This window comes from Pogoniulus pusillus, chromosome W (genome assembly GCF_015220805.1).
Source record: "Pogoniulus pusillus isolate bPogPus1 chromosome W, bPogPus1.pri, whole genome shotgun sequence".
Lineage (NCBI taxonomy): Eukaryota > Metazoa > Chordata > Aves > Piciformes > Lybiidae > Pogoniulus > Pogoniulus pusillus.
The window spans coordinates 6,066,907-6,084,123 of NC_087308.1; the positions used below are offsets into that span (position 1 = coordinate 6,066,907).

General features: G+C 47.0%; 1 protein-coding gene across 1 annotated transcript in view; it reads right to left on the minus strand.

The window, feature by feature from the left end:
- Window positions 1–15,544, minus strand: part of LOC135192842 (RNA-binding E3 ubiquitin-protein ligase MEX3C-like) — a 62,650-nt gene extending 47,106 nt beyond the window's left edge. The window contains 1 exon segment of the mRNA XM_064176225.1: window positions 15,286–15,544. Coding sequence (XP_064032295.1) covers window positions 15,286–15,472 — 187 coding nt within the window. The 5' untranslated portion in view covers window positions 15,473–15,544.
- Window positions 15,545–17,217: the final 1,673 nt, after the last annotated feature.

Here is a 17,217-nt window from a genome sequence, read left to right on the forward strand (position 1 = left end):
ATGAACCTTTGCCCTTGAACATCCAGTTTAGAACTGGCAGTCTAGGAGCTAAAAGCAATTGTGACTCAGTTCCAATCACTTCAGAAGCTGCTTTCACTCCCTCATAGGCTGCTAGTATCTCTTTCTCAGTTGCAGTGTAATTTGTCTCTGAACCTCTATAACAATGTCCCCAGAAACCAAGAGGACGACCACGTGTCTCATTTGGAGCTCTCTGCCAAAGACTCCAAGTTGGACCATTGTCACTGGCAGCCGTGTACAGAATGTTTTTTAATGTCCGGACCAGATCTCACAGGTCCCAAGCCCACTGCATGGACTACTTCTCGTTTGATTTGATCAAAGGCTGCTTGTTGTTCAGGTCCCCACTCGAAATTGTTTCTCTTACGAGTCACATCATGCAGAGGTTTGACAATCTGACTGAAACCAGGAATGTGTAGTCTCCAAAATCCCACCACACCAAGAAAAGAAAGTGTGTCCTTCTTACTGGTGGGAACTGCCTTGGTAGAGACTTTGTTGATCACATCCTGAGGAATGTAACGGCGACCATCCTGCCACCGCACTCCCAGAAACTGAATTTCTTTGGCAGGTCCTTTGACCTTGTCTCTCTTAATGGCAAAACCTGCTTGCAACAGAATGTCAATGATTTTGTTACCTTTCTTGAAGACTTCCTCAGCAGTTTGGCCCCACACAATGATGTCGTCGATGTACTGGATGTGCTCTGGAGCTTTACCTTTCTCCAGTGCATTGTGGATGACTGAGTGACAGATGGTTGAGCTGTGTTTCCACCCCTGAGGCAAACGATTGAACTGATACTGGATTCCTCTCCAGGTGAATGCAAACTGAGGCCTGCACTCCTTTGCTATGGGAATAGAGAAGAAAGCATTAGCAATGTCTATGGTTGCATACCACTTAGCTTCCTTCGATTCCAGCTCATACTGGAGTTCCAGCATGTCCGGCACAGCTGCACTCATGGGTGGCGTCACCTCGTTGAGGGCACGAAAGTCAACTGTCAGTCTCCAGTCGCCCGTAGGTTTACGCACAGGCCAGATGGGACTGTTGAAAGGTGAATGAGCTTTCTCGATGACAGCCTGACTCTCCAATTGACGAATCAGCTGATGAATGGGCAACAAAGAGTCACGGTTAGTTCTGTACTGTCTATGATGAACAGTTTGAGTTGCAATTGGCACTTCCAGGTCCTCTATGTCATGATGTCCCACAACTGCAGATTCATCAGAAAGTTCAGGTCTAACAGACAATTTCAATTTATCATCCTCAATCTCTACAGATGCTATTCCAAAAGCCCATTTATGACCCTTAGGATCTTTGAAACAACCTTGTCTCAAAAAGTCAATTCCCAGAATGCAAGGCGCATCAGGACCAGTTACAATAGTATGTGTCTTCCACTCTTTACCAGTTAAACTGATCTCAGCCTGTACCTTAGTTAACTCTTGAGATCCACCAGTGATTCCAAAGATAGAAATGGACTCTGTCACTTTGCAATTAGATGACAATAAAGTACACTGAGCACCTGTGTCAACTAAAGCCCTGTATTTCCGAACTCTTGAACTGCCAGGCCACCTAATGAACACATTCCAATAGATTCGGTTCTCTCCACTATCCCTTTCCTCCTCCTGGCTGGAGGCAGGGCACCCCTAATGCTGAACATGGCATGTGGGGTGTACACAATGATTGGTGTTGTTGTGAGAGGAACTGCAACTGTTGGAACAATTGCAGTTGCTCTCGGGAGCTGAAGAAGTGACAGCTACTTTTTGGGCATTGCTGCCTCTGTTTCTGCCACTCTGCAGATCCCTGACTCTCTTTGAAAGAGCTGAAGTCGGTTTACCATCCCATTTGTTCATGTTCTCCCCGTATGTGTCACGCAGAAGTATCCACAGTGACGCACGTGATTGCTGCTGTCTGGGTGGAATTTGTCTCCTCCTGGGCTGGAATTGCCTTGTAGGAGGTGGGCGTCTGTTCCTGACTGCAGAAACATGCACCCATTCAGATGATGCAGGAATGGTATCCTTTACCAGATTGGAAATTGAGGTTGTAAGGTCCTCCTTCAGTTCTTTCATGCTCTCCTTGATGCCATCTCTAATCTCTGTACCTAGAGTTTTTATGGCAGAGACTAGACCAGAATGTGACAAGCTGTCCTCAATCTGCCTGAGCTGATCAGTGAATTCACCAACAGTGAAAGATCTTCCATTATCACTCCTTGCTAGGAATTTACTGGCCAAGATGTTAGCATAGGATGAAGGAGCAAGCTTAATCAGCTTCTTCATGAGACCTGTTCCCAAAGGAATATCGTCAGGCTCATGAGTACCATGATCTCCATAAAGCACTTCCTTCACAGCAAACTCCTTCAGAAGCTTAATTCCCTGCTCAACAGTGTTCCACTTCTTGGCAGCCCATGGCAAATCATCTCGGGAAGGATATCTCATAGCCACAGCCAACAGAAGGCGTGTCCACAAGCTAACCCTACCAAGAGGACTTGCTAGGTGTTTGTCCACTCCACTCTCCTTAGTGTGTGGTCCCAGCTGCTTGGCAGACTTGTCTCCTACCTGCAGGGCATTAGCACCAATGCCACGGCATCTCACTAGCCAGCTTAAGATTGGCTCACCTGATTCCCTTGTGTATTCCTTTCTAACTTCCCTGACCTCTCTGAGTAGATCCTTTGAGCCTTGGATGTCATGTTCCTCCTCTTCTTCCTGTTGTTCTGGTGGTGCCTGGCCTAACACAATCTTCCTCATAGCATTCCTAAACTCATTGGAACCATCCTCTCTCCTGGCAGCCAACCTCCCAGCGCTCCTCTCACTTGAGTATTGTTGTCTCAGTACATCTACAAGGTCTCGCAGACTAACTGCCTCCTCTTCCTCCTCTTGCTGCTGATCACCAGAGGTCCCCTGTCTTACATCCTCCTGCGAACCACTCTTTGTCTTAGCTTTTGCCTTAGCAGGTGCCAGAAGGGCCTGAGCAGCAACAGACTTGGATGTGTCTGCTGGAGGATTTGAATCTTTAGGAGTCTGACTTGGAGGGTTTGAATCCTTAGGGGTCTGACCTGGAGCATTTGAATTATTGGAGGTCTGACTTGGAGCTTGTGAGTTCAGATCTGCCTTGCTTTTAACAGGAGGATTTTGGTTCTGGTCTGCTGGCTGGGGGTTTGAATTAGCTGAGCTGGTGTCATTAGGATTTGGACTGACTGGGCTAGCGTTACTAGCACTAGTAGTATTATTAACATTAGTGGGATTATTTGCCTGTCCTCCTGGGATGCCTGCCAACCCTGAGGTGTTTTCATTTTTGCTGGGAACATTCTGATTTTGGGTACCTGTCTGTGCTCCTGAGGCTCCTGCCGAACTCTGTGGATTGTTGTTGCTTTTGTTATCATTGTTTATGTTAGCGTCGGGAACGCTGGCTGTGTTCCCAGAACCTACAGAGGAGGGTGGAGAGGCTGGCAAGGGGGAAGCCGATAACTGTGTTCCCTTGTTTTGCTGTGAAAGAGACTGCTTCTGAGACACAGAATTCTTCCTAGTTCTTACAGAAGCTGGTTTTGAATTTCTCACAAATAATGCCAAAATTAATATGAAAATTAAAACTACAAGAGCCAGTATAATGCCCAGCAACCCCTGCCAATGCTCTGTTTCGAGTAGAAATCCTTGCAGGGACTTGGCATTTCAGTTTGGGGCTGGATGACCCTCATGAGAGCAGTAGATAAAGCAGACTCTCGACTGATCGTCACATTATTGACAAAAACTCTTGTAATATCACTAGTAATATTCTCAGTGACACTAAAACCAGCATAACCAAGAATAAAGTCACCCCAGCTCCAGAACATGTTTGAAAGCTTAACTTTAGCCTTCTTAAAAACTACATGAAGCAAGAAATAACCAATTTGATCTTTGATCCAATTGTACACAAAAAACCAGAAAATAGGCCACACAGCAATCCCCACCAAGTACAAGAGCTGCTTGATTAGCTTCATCTTAATTCCCAGAGCTAATTTTCCAATCACTCAAAAATATCTAGCCCCACGTTGGGCGCCAATTAAAAATGTGATGGTTTGGGGGTTACCCCACCCCCCCACACTTTTGAATTTGCCCCAGCTAACTCAGACGGACCCTGGGAATATAGATGAAGCAATTTATTTACAGCTAGCAGAATTTACAAGCAGCTATTTACAATATATACAGTTATATACAATTATATACAGAAATATACAAAGGATAAACAATACAGAAGCACAACTCCCCTCCCAGAAACCTGAGTCCCCAGGAGGGGCTCTCAAACCACCCCAACACCTCCCCCCGGCCCTCTCAACCTTACCCCAGTCCTCAGGAAGAAGAGAGGTGCAGCCAAGAGGTTAGGGAGCAGGGCTAGTAGGAGCAGGGTTAATGAGATGTGACCAGGTCTAAGGCAAAAGCAAGAGTGAGAGACAAAATGGAGAAAATTTGCTTCTTCTTCCCAGAGTTCTCAGCGTGACTGTGAGAGAAGTTGACACCATGTTTTTCATTCCACTGCCTGTTATCTAGTTCTTTTACCAAAACATTCTAGCTTGCTTCAAACTAGCACACTGGCATAAAACTTAAGCTGTTTGACCAGTTGGTTACAGTGCAAGGAAGAGAATATGCAACATCTTCATTTTAAGAGAGAGCAGAACTGTCAGTGAACGGTGCAGTTCTGTCCAGCTTTGGTTGAGGCAGATTGAATTGCACTAGAGCACAGAGAGAGGCAAAGCAGGTGGATGAGAGCACCTGTGCAGCAACCTGGCATAGCTCTGGGACATAAAAGGAAAATGCAAGGACTAGGATATCTAAGAAACTTCAAAAATATTTAGCAAAACTAATACTACTTGTAAGTCAGTCTCTAAGCTTAAGTCTCCCTTGAATGAGACTTCTGAAGGACCACCTCACACCAAAGCTTTCATGCAAGTATATTTGTTCACAAATATACTCTCCGTTCCTTCTGCTCATTTCTCTTTTGTAGCTGGAATACTGTTGTCGTGGAACGCAGTTTCGCGGCAGAATTTATGGGGGAAATACGCGAGGCGTTGACTATTTTATCAGTGATTTATTGCAAAGAATGCGAATTCCCTCTTCCCGAAACTACACCACCACTGTGAATTCTTTTGATTGAGATCAAAGTAACATTTCCGAAAATGGCAAATTAAAGAGTCTATGATGTTTAAAGAGAGTTCTTTGAGTCTCTGAGGTTTGAGTTAACAGTTCGTCAGCTACTCACAGTCTGTAGTCTGTAGCTTGGTAGGGAGTCCCTTTCTCCCGATGAGGGTCCAGGCATGCAGGCTTTAGCCTCTGCGACTCGGCGTCCGCCCGAGGCAAGGCTAGATCGGCGAGCAGTTTGTTGTTGTTAGAAGTCCGGGAAAAACCCAGAAGGGCAAGGCAAGGCAAGGCAAGGGAAGAGCGCAAGGGCAAGGGCCTCGATCCTGGCCTGTCCACCATTTTTATAATGTTCCAAAATAGGACTAGCCCACAATTCAGACCACTTTTACGTTGTTCCCATGCATTGGTAAAAGACAGTAAGCAATTTATATAATTGGATAATATTACTTAAACAATATAAAGACCACTCCTCAGTCCAGCCCACCTGCAGGTGCTGGGCAGGCCTAAGAAAGTCGTTTCTACTTAACCAAAACAATACCCTGTTGTCTGGAAAGCAAGGCCAAGTGAAAAGGAAACATGGCCAGTGTTTACCTTTCACTTACCCTAGGGAGAAATCTTCCCATGGGACTGAAAGATTGTTTTGGTTTTTCGATGCTTCTGCTTGAATGTGAGGCACTAGAAACTACACAATATAGCAAAAGCTTAGAGAGCCTTTGCTACTCTCCATGACATACTCCACCCCCTGGCTCACATTAAGCCAAGAATCGAAAAAGCAAAAATGAAATACAACTTATATTTAACTCTTAACATAACTAATACATAAGCATAGCTCTAATTTAAACTAACTTAATACTTATGCCCACCCCCCTGAATAAACAAAGCTTTATTGAATATTTACAAAGCAGAAAACCTGGTATATGCAAAAGCAGTTCAGAAGTCTGGGAGAATCCATCGTGCACTGATACGATGAGTCTTCCCACTTACATCAGTTGCTTCCCAAGCATACAACCCATTTGGTTTTGTCAGGGTCATAGGCACAACTCCAATTGAAGGTAAGTTTACCATTACTGGTTGTCCCACCTGTAATTTGTGTAATGACTGTTGAGAGTGCTGAGATTTATCTGGTGGATGTCAAACATTCTCCACTGGATTGTCAGGACAAAATGCCCTTATTTTAGGACTACCATAATTACCCCATCTGTTGTTCACAATGAAAACTGCGTATGGCAAGCATTTATCCCAGTTACCTTTGGATACCATGGCATGTTTCTTAACCAGAGCATTTGTTCTCTCTACAATACCATTAGCTTGAGGATAATAGGGAGTATGGAACACCCATGTAATCCCTTCACCCTTAGCCCAGTCTTGTACAGAAGATGCTGTAAAGTGAGATCCATTATCACTTTGGATGTACTCTGGCATTGGTAAGACACTAAACCACTGCTTCAAGACCTCAATAGTTTGAGCTCCTGTGGCAGCACTAGTTGCTGTAGCCATGACTAATCCTGAAACCACCTCCACCCCCACCAGTATGTATTTCTTCCCGTGTGAGGGCTTTAAAGGACCCACATAGTCAACTTGCCATGTGCTCCATAACCTTTTGTCCTCTCTGATATGCTGTGCTGGAGCTAGATTGGGATGATTTGTTTTAAGCCTGATTCTGCACTGTGGACAAGATGAAATGAGTTCCTTACAGGTACTCATAGAAACTGGCCACCCTCTAGACCTACACTCAAAGTAAAGGTCTGCTTTTCCTGAATGTCCTCTTTTAATATGAAGCCACTCAGCTAATCTCCACCATTCTCCTTTGTCCTCATCCACTATGTTGATCTTTGCCAGGAAATCAGCTTGATTATTCCAGGTGGTAGCTGGTGTTTGCTTTTTGGAATGCCCTTCTACCCAACCAACTTTGAGGGGTCTGGATCGGCCAATCTCTAATAGCCTTTTCCAGTCTTCGACTCTCCAGACTTCCACACCTGATACCTTCCACTGATTCGCTTCCCACTGGCAAATCCACTCAGTGGCGCCTTTGAACGTGGAATAAGAATCAGTGTAAATAGTTGTTGCTCCTTTCTCGGCTGCTATTATAAGAGCACGCAACTCCCCTACCTGTGCACTGCCATCACCTTCTTCAGTGATGGTCTGGCCTGTAGCAATCTCCAAGGCAGCGGCTTTGTAGTGCCACTTCGCCCCTACCCTCCGAGAGGATGCATCTGTGAACCACACTCCCGATTTGTCGGAGTCTGCGGTTATCTCAGGGGCTACCTGAATAGGAGAAGGCTTATATGGCTGACTAAGCAGAGCTTTATCAGGATTTATGGGTTGCTGAAGTTTGGATACCTTTGTAGGTCCCTCTTTCAGCGGCATCAGCTGTGAAATTCCCTATAAGTAGGCATACCACTTTCTAACAGTAGCCTTTTGGGCAATTCCTTCTGGTGGAGGAGATCCTTTAAGGATCGCTTTTAGCAGAGGAAATGGGCCTTGCACCACAACATCTTGTGCAGTACGAAGCTTTTCTGCTTCCTTAACAGCTCGAGTTAGGGAAAGAAGTCCCTTTTCCCAATCCGAATACCGAATCTCGGCCTCTTTGAATGCTGTTGATGAAAACAAGAGAGCTCTACTAGGACCATTGGGTCCTCTCTGGAAAATTCCACAGTATGAGGCATTCGCGGAAAAACCCCATTCAGCCCTCAGGGCATCTTTTGGGTGTAATGGCCCCAACTTCTGATATGCCTTTAGTTCGTCCTTGAGAAACCTCAGGCTATCAGAATGTTCTGGAGTCCAATCCCAATGCTTGTTCTTCTTAAGCAAATCATACAGAGGACGGGCAATTACTGAGAAACCTGGAATATGTTTCCTCCAGTAACCCAGAGTACCCAACAATTGTTGTAACTCTTTTCTATTTTGGGGTATTTGGCCCTTTTCAATGCTCTGAAGAGTGTCATCTGGTACAGACACTGCACCTGCTATCCACCATGATCCCAGGAATTTTACCTCTTGACTTGGACCTTGACACTTTTCCTTTGGAATGGTCAAACCCTGGTTAGTCAACAGTTCTCGGATGTTCTCAGCCACTGCGCCAACTTGCTCCTTGTCATTCCCTCCCACCAAGATATCATCAATGTAATGGTACATCTTAATATCCTTAGGAAGCTGAACAGTGTCAAGCAAAGCTGCAAGTGCATTGTGTGCAATGGTTGCGCTATGTTTGTACCCTTGTGGAAGACTGTTGAATGTGTACTGAATACCTTGCCAGGTAAAAGCAAACTGCGGTTTGTCCTCTTCTCTCAATGGCACCATGAAGAACATGTCCTTCACGTCTAGAGTCGCCATCCAGGTGTGAGAAGCCGCTTGGATTGCTGTCACTGTGGATGAAAGACTAGGAACTGCTGCAGTAAGAGGAGGAGTGTTACTATTTAGCTTCCGGAAATCTACCGTCAATCTCCATCGGCCATTCGATTTTCGGACTGGCCAAACAGGTGAATTGTAAGGAGAATGAGTTCTAGTGATAATCTGTCTCTTCTCAAGATCAGCTATCACTTCAGTGATACCTTGCTTAGCTGCAGCTGGCAATGGATACTGTGCAACACAAGTAATGTGTGACTTTGGCAATGGAGGAGCTGTTTGCAACAAACGAACACAAGTACGGACTAACCTTTGCCTCTTATTCCTCACCTCATAAGCACCAAAGCTCCATAATGTTCCGTCAGGAAGATGCCATCTTCTACCTGCTAGAACATCAAATCCAAGGATATTATGTTTACACGAGCCCAATGCTAACTCTACCAGGGTACCTCTTTTCTCCCCAGGTAGCCACAGCTGTGCTTTGGCTAAATAGCATGTTTCAGGTTGTCCTGTAACACCTGTTATGTTTACCTTTCTCCGGGATGGCAATATTCTCAGATGCTTTGCTAGTTGTGCATTTAGTACTGTAATTTGTGCACCTGTATCTATTAGGTATTTGACAGCAGCTCTAGTTGGTCCAGTAGGAATCATGATATAGGGTTCAGGTTTTTCAGACCATCGACATTCAGAAACAGAGCGATGAGTGTGGCCTGAATCATTCACCGCCACACCTAGTTTTTTGATTTGTCCTTATCCCCTCCCCGATCAGGAGAACCTGACTTGATAGGAGACGTATTTGCAGAGCCTTTCTTACGGTTCTGCTTCACCTTTCCGTCACCATTTCCTTTCAGTATCTGTTCTAACAGTTTTTTCATCTCAAACATGGTTTTACTTACAGTACTGAGCTCATTCTTCGCAGGATCACGCTCTGCCTGTTTCCTCTGAAACACATCACGAGGTTTCACTGCATATTTCTGTTCCTGCAGTGGGATTACACCCCTACCTTGAGAGTTCGGTACCCAGATTACTCCAGATTCAGAGCAACGATTAAGCTCAGGGCTCCCCCTGGGACTTGATCGTGGGCTCGATCTTGGACTCTCATTAGGGTTACCAAATGTCCAGGCATGTCGCACTGTTTGGTGTTTTCCTCGTGATGCAGAGCTGCTCCTGCCTCCAGACTGCTTTTCCTTCTGAAAGACAGATTCTGGCACAGATAAAGGATCATGATAACCCATTTGTCTCCCTAGAGTGACTAGTTCTGTAAGCACTTCCCTCCACGTAGGATGATGTACTACACTTTGTGAACTTTGTCCTTGCCCTTCATTCTGTTGTATTGCATCCTCGATTTGTCTCCTTATCCTAATACCTTCAGCCTTTATGAAGCCAGGCATACCCCTTATCAGAGGTCCAAGCCTCTGTGGCTCTACTGGAGCATCCATGGCATGTGCATATAACCCCTTATGATTCACAGCTTGGATACAGGCAACCACAGTAAATGCTTCATTTAACTCAACAGGGGATCTGATCCAAAACTCTGTAGGATCACCCCTGTCCAAAGCCTCATAAGCACTAGCCCAGTGAAAGATCCTAGCACTCAATGCAAGGTTTCCCTCAGGACCATCCCCAAGAAATACCTCAGGTCCCCAGTTAGTTCTCCCCACCTCTTCACGAGATAAGATAATCCTTTCCGCCTCCCTTTGCACCACGCGATACACATACTCAATTATAGATTCATTAGGCATGCGGGAATAACAACAACCCCATGCCACAACAACCCCATGCAGAGATACAGGCTGGGGTCGGAGTGGCTGGAGAGCAGCCAGACAGAGAGGGATCTGAGGGTACTGATTGATACCCGCCTGAACATGAGCCAGCAGTGTGCCCAGGTGGCCAAGAGGGCCAGTGGCATCCTGGCCTGCATCAGGAATGGTGTGGTCAGCAGGAGCAGGGAGGTCATTCTGCCCCTGTACTCTGCACTGGTCAGACCACACCTCGAGTACTGCGTTCAGTTCTGGGCCCCCCAGTTTAGGAGGGACATCGAAATGCTTGAGCGTGTCCAGAGAAGGGCGACGAGGCTGGTGAGAGACCTCGAGCACAAGCCCTACGAGGAGAGGCTGAGGGAGCTGGGGTTGTTTAGCCTGGAGAAGAGGAGGCTCAGGGGTGACCTTATTGCTGTCTACAACTACCTGAAGGGTGGTTGTGGCCAGGAGGAGGTTGCTCTCTTCTCTCAGGTGGCCAGCTCCAGAACAAGAGGACACAGCCTCAGGCTGCGCCAGGGGAAATTTCGGCTCGAGGTGAGGAGAAAGTTCTTCACTGAGAGAGTCATTGGGCACTGGAATGGGCTGCCTGGGGAGGTGGTGGAGTCGTCGTCCCTGGGGCAGTTCAAGGCAAGGTTGGATGTGGCACTTGGTGCCATGGTCTAGCCTTGGGCACTGTGGTAAAGGGTTGGACTTGATGATCTGTGAGGTCTCTTCCAACCTTGGTGATACTGTGATACTGTAATAAGTTTCCCTAAGATCGTCTATCTGCGTTTCTGTGTACGATTTGATTTTCGTGGTTATTGTTTTGCCTCCTTTCGGTCCTTGCGAAGTTTCAGATGCAAAGAGAGGATTTACGGAGTAGGTCTTCATTTTGCCGTGCACCTCCTCCACTTCCGTGTCGCTATCAATAGACGTAACTGCAGGCTGCGACGCGGCGTGGTGCTGCACAGGCGTGCCGCTCAGCGCTGACTGCTCGGGGCGTGGCGGTTGAGAAGATGGCGGTTGTTGTGAAGATGGCTGGGAAGATGGCGGCTGCGGCGGCGCTGCCGATGGTTGAGTTTGAGACGGCATCGGGACCGGCTGGAAAACTGGAACGAACTGAGATTGAGGAGACAGTTGTGCCGGGAAAAGCGGCACTGTAGCTGCTGCCTGCGGCATTGCAAGCAGCTGCTGCGGGACTGGTGGCTGCGGCAGCAATGATTGCGGCTGTGTCTGGGCTATCGGCTCCGTTACTATTAGTAATGGCGCTGCCGGTGGCTGGGGTGCCGGCATCGGCGGAATCACCGGGACTTGAGCTGGCTGCGGCTGAGGCAAAGCGGCGGCTGGCTGGAGCAGCAACAAGGTAGGCTGTCTGGGCACCTCCCGCGGGCACGTCGCCAACCCATACTGTAAAGTCGTCTCTGCCTTGACTTGCGGCTGAGGCAGTAATGGGGCTTGTGATGGCAATAGGGGTGGTTGTGCCGCTGGTTGGGGATTCAGTGGCAAAGGAAGATGCCTTGCCGGCGACATTTTAAAGAAGTCGGGCTCGTGGGAAGGCGTACCGGCGCGAGAGACCTTAGGCGGAGAACGCAAGAGTTGCGACTCTTGGGTCTGAGTGGGGGTAGTTACCGGCTCTTTCCGGCGAACCACGGGCTGCTGTGACTTCTCAGGACATATCGGAGTAAAAGTTGGCAAGCCTAGATAACCAGTTGACTCCCGAGTTCGGGTCGAGAGCTGAGGAGTTTCTGTCCGAGACCCGATACGCGATCGCGGCTGCGGTGTGTCCGCGCGGGAACTAACGATCGATTGCATTCGCGGAGTATTTGCCCGCGACATTCGGCTAAGCACTCTGTCTAACTTTTCCTCCACAATTTTTATCCTGTCTTCAGCCACAGCAGGCTCTGCGCAAAAACCCAAATTTTGCCTGACCGCGTCTTTCAACATCGCCTCTCTCTCTCTCTGCAACGACTTAATTTCTTGCTGCGCCTCCTTCAAATGCAATTCTTTCCGGGCATTCTCCGCATTCAGCTTTTTGACCTCTGACTTCCAAACATCAACCTCATGTTTACAAGCCTCTATATCAACTTGAGACCTGAACACGCCAACACCCAGATCAAAAAAACTTTCTTTGTCAACTCCCTCGACATCTCCAAAAGCTTCGTAGAGAGACACGATTATATTAGCTTTCCTAACATTTATTTGCTCTATAGGCTCATTCGCCGTTGCCGTCATAGCTTTCCTTAAATTTGCTGATTCAAACGCCGAAGCAAATCTAGCATACAGGGCGTCTGCGATATCTGGCGATCTGGCATCTCCTGCTGCGGGAGAACTCCTTCCGAACTGGGCCATTTTTAAACTCGGCTGTTACTTCAGTTCCTCACTCCCACTTCTGACACCAATTCTGTCGTGGAACACAGTTTCGCGGCAGAATTTATGGGGGAAATACGCGAGGCGTTGACTATTTTATCAGTGATTTATTGCAAAGAATGCGAATTCCCTCTTCCCGAAACTACACCACCACTGTGAATTCTTTTGATTGAGATCAAAGTAACATTTCCGAAAATGGCAAATTAAAGAGTCTATGATGTTTAAAGAGAGTTCTTTGAGTCTCTGAGGTTTGAGTTAACAGTTCGTCAGCTACTCACAGTCTGTAGTCTGTAGCTTGGTAGGGAGTCCCTTTCTCCCGATGAGGGTCCAGGCATGCAGGCTTTAGCCTCTGCGACTCGGCGTCCGCCCGAGGCGAGGCTAGATCGGCGAGCAGTTTGTTGTTGTTAGAAGTCCGGGAAAAACCCAGAAGGGCAAGGCAAGGCAAGGGAAGAGCGCAAGGGCAAGGGCAAGGGCCTCGATCCTGGCCTGTCCACCATTTTTATAATGTTCCAAAATAGGACTAGCCCACAATTCAGACCACTTTTATGTTGTTCCCATGCATTGGTAAAAGACAGTAAGCAATTTATATAATTGGATAATATTACTTAAACAATATAAAGACCACTCCTCAGTCCAGCCCACCTGCAGGTGCTGGGCAGGCCTAAGAAAGTCGTTTCTACTTAACCAAAACAATACCCTGTTGTCTGGAAAGCAAGGCCAAGTGAAAAGGAAACATGGCCAGTGTTTACCTTTCACTTACCCTAGGGAGAAATCTTCCCATGGGACTGAAAGATTGTTTTGGTTTTTCGATGCTTCTGCTTGAATGTGAGGCACTAGAAACTACACAATATAGCAAAAGCTTAGAGAGCCTTTGCTACTCTCCATGACAGCACAGAGAGAGGCAAAGCAGGTGGATGAGAGCACCTGTGCAGCAACCTGGCATAGCTCTGGGACATAAAAGGAAAATGCAAGGACTAGGATATCTAAGAAACTTCAAAAATATTTAGCAAAACTAATACTACTTGTAAGTCAGTCTCTAAGCTTAAGTCTCCCTTGAATGAGACTTCTGAAGGACCACCTCACACCAAAGCTTTCATGCAAGTATATTTGTTCACAAATATACTCTCCATTTCTCTTTTGTAGCTGGAATACTGTTCATGGTACAATCCCTCTCCATCATGGCTCAAGATTTTATTGAAAGTCAAAGAGTGTGACATCAGACAAGGAATAAAAGGAGAAACTATAAGCGAACTTAAGTTTTATGAAAACTAAATTATCTTGTTTCAAAGTGACTCAGTGTCCTGAAAAAAACACTACAGAGAACAATACTAATCTGGTGGAGAATAAACACAACAGCCTAATCATCCCTCCCTTTTAGAGGACTGCAATAATAACAGTTTTCAGTTCTGCTTTCCATGCCACTCCCCTCCCCTGTCTGCCATCCCAAATGACATGTGTAAAGTTCTTAAGAGATTCAAACATTATTTTGTGGAAAAAATATATATATATTGCATGAACAGAACAGGCTTGTCTACATCAGAGGAAGCTACCTGGCAATTTCCACAGCAAGACTTTTGGTTCCTCTTTGACACACCCCAAAAAATCCCCCACCCTTGACTGGTAAAAAGCCTAAAATAACAGCAAGAAGAGTAAACAAAAGCCTACCCAAGCATCACTGGTCAGTGGGTATTTCTTTAGCACTACATTGTTTTAGACATGATTTTACTACTTCCATATTCAAGAGAAAAAAAATAAAAAGGAAACAGAAGACACATTGATGCACAGAAACCAGACAGCATAACTGCTCATTATCAGAGCAAATCAGCAAGTGGGACACACTACCCCCAAAATCAGTAAAGAAACAACACAGAAGAGGAAGAGAGTGGCAACTTGATTGTCTGCGTTTCTATACCTATACTTGACACTGCTTTGCGCTTCTTTTGATATAAAAAGTGCTTTTAAATTTAGATTCACTGCCAGAAAGCTGGTGAGGAACATCATCGTTCTAACTCCCCCAAGCCCTGCTCCCACTGACATCACAGATATGACCTTATCCCAATGGCATAAAGAAACATCCCACAGAGTGTAGCAATACTGATCAACAGGAAGTCACAAGGAGGGGAAAGACAAAGACTTTCACACACAAGAGGGCTGCACATAGCTCCATTCTCCATCTCACTGGCTCCCAAAGTCCTATTTTGTCTCAGTAAGCACCGTGGAAAATCTGGAGCAACAGTCAGCCTGCTCTGAAAGGCAAGTTCAAGTCCCTCACTCAGAAGTCTTTGTAAAAAATGGTCCGAAGTTGCTATAGTGAAACGCAGGTTCTTATTGGAGACCACAAGCTGAATGCCACTAAAGACCAAAACCTGTGTCAACACCTACCGGTACATGGCCAGACTATAAACCGTGTTTTATAGCCTAAATGAACAATAAATGAAGGTCTGAGCTAACCCAGGGCTCACTCTCACCTCTTGTTTCCCAGGCTGGGCTTGTTTGGTGCTGAGATCCTTTCCCCTTTGTGGATTGGGAAAAGTAGGCACCAGGTACCGTGAAGCTCCCACCGAGGCGAGGGCCTCCTTCACCCAGGTTCATCGCTGGGGTATGCGGGGAGAGGCCTGCTCCGAACCCCAGGGGAAGGACAGCAAGCCCAGGATGGGCCACGGCTCACCTCCTACCCCTCCGGCCCGGGGGGGTTTCTCCTCCTTCCCATTCCCCCCACTCACCTTGACGACCCACGATCTCGGCCACATGCTCGGAGCTGGGCACGGGCATGCACTCGGTGGTGTTAACTCTCTTTCGGCAGAGCAGTGCCGCTTGTTCGTCATTCAGGCCCGACGCCCCCACACTATTGCAGCCGCCGCCCAGGCCTCTGCCACCGCTGTAGGCGTGGGACAGCATTACCACCATCATGCCCTGAAGATCATCCACTCCGCAGAGTGCTCCAGCCGCCGTCTCCTGCCCATCGAAGGAGGACGATAACAGGACGGAGTCCACGCCGACAGCAGCGAGAGTGGCTGGGAGGCCGAGAACAGCAGCAGAGCAGCCGAGTCCTCCGAGTCCTCCCCCGCAAGCAGCTCCTCCTCCAGATCTCCCTCGTCTCCCGCCACCACTTCCTGCTGGAGCAGCAGTGGATGGGAAGTGAAGGGGAAGTGTGGAGGCTCAGCAGTGAAGGAAGCTGCTGCGGTGGTGCCAGGCATAGTGGGGGGCGGGGTAACTGGGACTAAAGGCGTGAGGCCGCCTTGGCACTGGGACCGCGCTCCTCAACGCATCTTTTGTCTCATGGCGACGGGGAAGAAACAGTGCCCACAAGTTTGGCGCTATTGGGCGGCGGAGCCGGTTCCTGGGCAGGGCTGGAGTGATGCTAGGAAGTCGGTGGGTTGAGGCATTTTCCCTGCCCCAGACGAGGGGCCTCGGACGGATCCTGGGGTTGATAGAGGATCTGTGAGGACAGCAAACCTGATTGTCCTGTGTTTGAGTTCACCTACTGTGATGAAATGGTGTGAGAACAAATAAAGGCCGGGCAAATGATGCGAGGGCTGGAACCCCTCTGCTGTGAGGACAGGCTGAGAGACTCAGGGTTGTTCAGACCAGAGAAGAGTAGGCTACGGGAAGACCTTACTGTGGCCTTTTAGTACTTAAAGGACAACTATAGGAAAGATGGGGACAGACTTTTTAGCAGGGCCTGTTGTGACATGGGTGATGGTTTTAAACTAAAAGAGGAGAGATTCAGATTAGAAAGAGAGAAGAGTGGTGAGACACTGGCAAAAGGATATTTCCAAGAGAGAAACATGATCCTTCCAGGAGAGAAGAATGAGTCTGGAAAGTTTGGCAAAATCCATAGAGTGCCAAGGTGGAAGACTTTTGTCAAGAAACAATGTCTGAAAAAGAGGAAAAGCACTCCAGACATCAGCCAGACCTCCACATCATTGCAGTCATCAGAGCTGTTAATTGGCACCCAAGTGGATGCTGCTTGTAGCAAGAACAAAGTCCAAATTGCCTTGTGACTGCTTCAGCACTTGTCCTCGGAGGTCCTCCTTCCAGGTCAAAGGTGAGCAAAGCAACTGGATCTTCATGGAGAGGCTTTCTAGATCACTGTGCTGGATTCCAGATGAGCCAAAGCTCCAGTAACCTATTCCCCTTTGTATATCTTTGTTTCCAACTGCAAATTCCTGGAATTATAAATGTAGTTTCATGAAACCACCTATAACAGACTGATGGAATTGGCTTGAAACAATCCACACATTGAAATTGTTAATTATGATAAGAAGAGGTTCTTGTGTTGTGAGGGATGTGAAATTAGGGATGAGGATGAGAAAGCATAGAGAGATTGCTCCAGGGATGAATCCTCAGGCTGTTTATAAGGCTCACACAGCTTTTATGTACTTGCTGCTGCTTTTTTCCCCTTCTTTTGATAAGATCAGATGTAGAGAAAGGCTCAGTTGGACCTTTATATTCTGTGGAACATGTGCAATGCCACCACTTAATAAATCCCACTCAAATTCAAACACTCCTCTCTTTTTCATTACAGATCAGATTTGGTGTTGTGTAGCATTCAGTTTTAAATATCAAGTCAGACTCCATGAGAACCCTCCCACTTGTATTTCAGAACAAGTATTTACATGGGGATTTGAGGTTGCACCCAGCTTTGGACGATC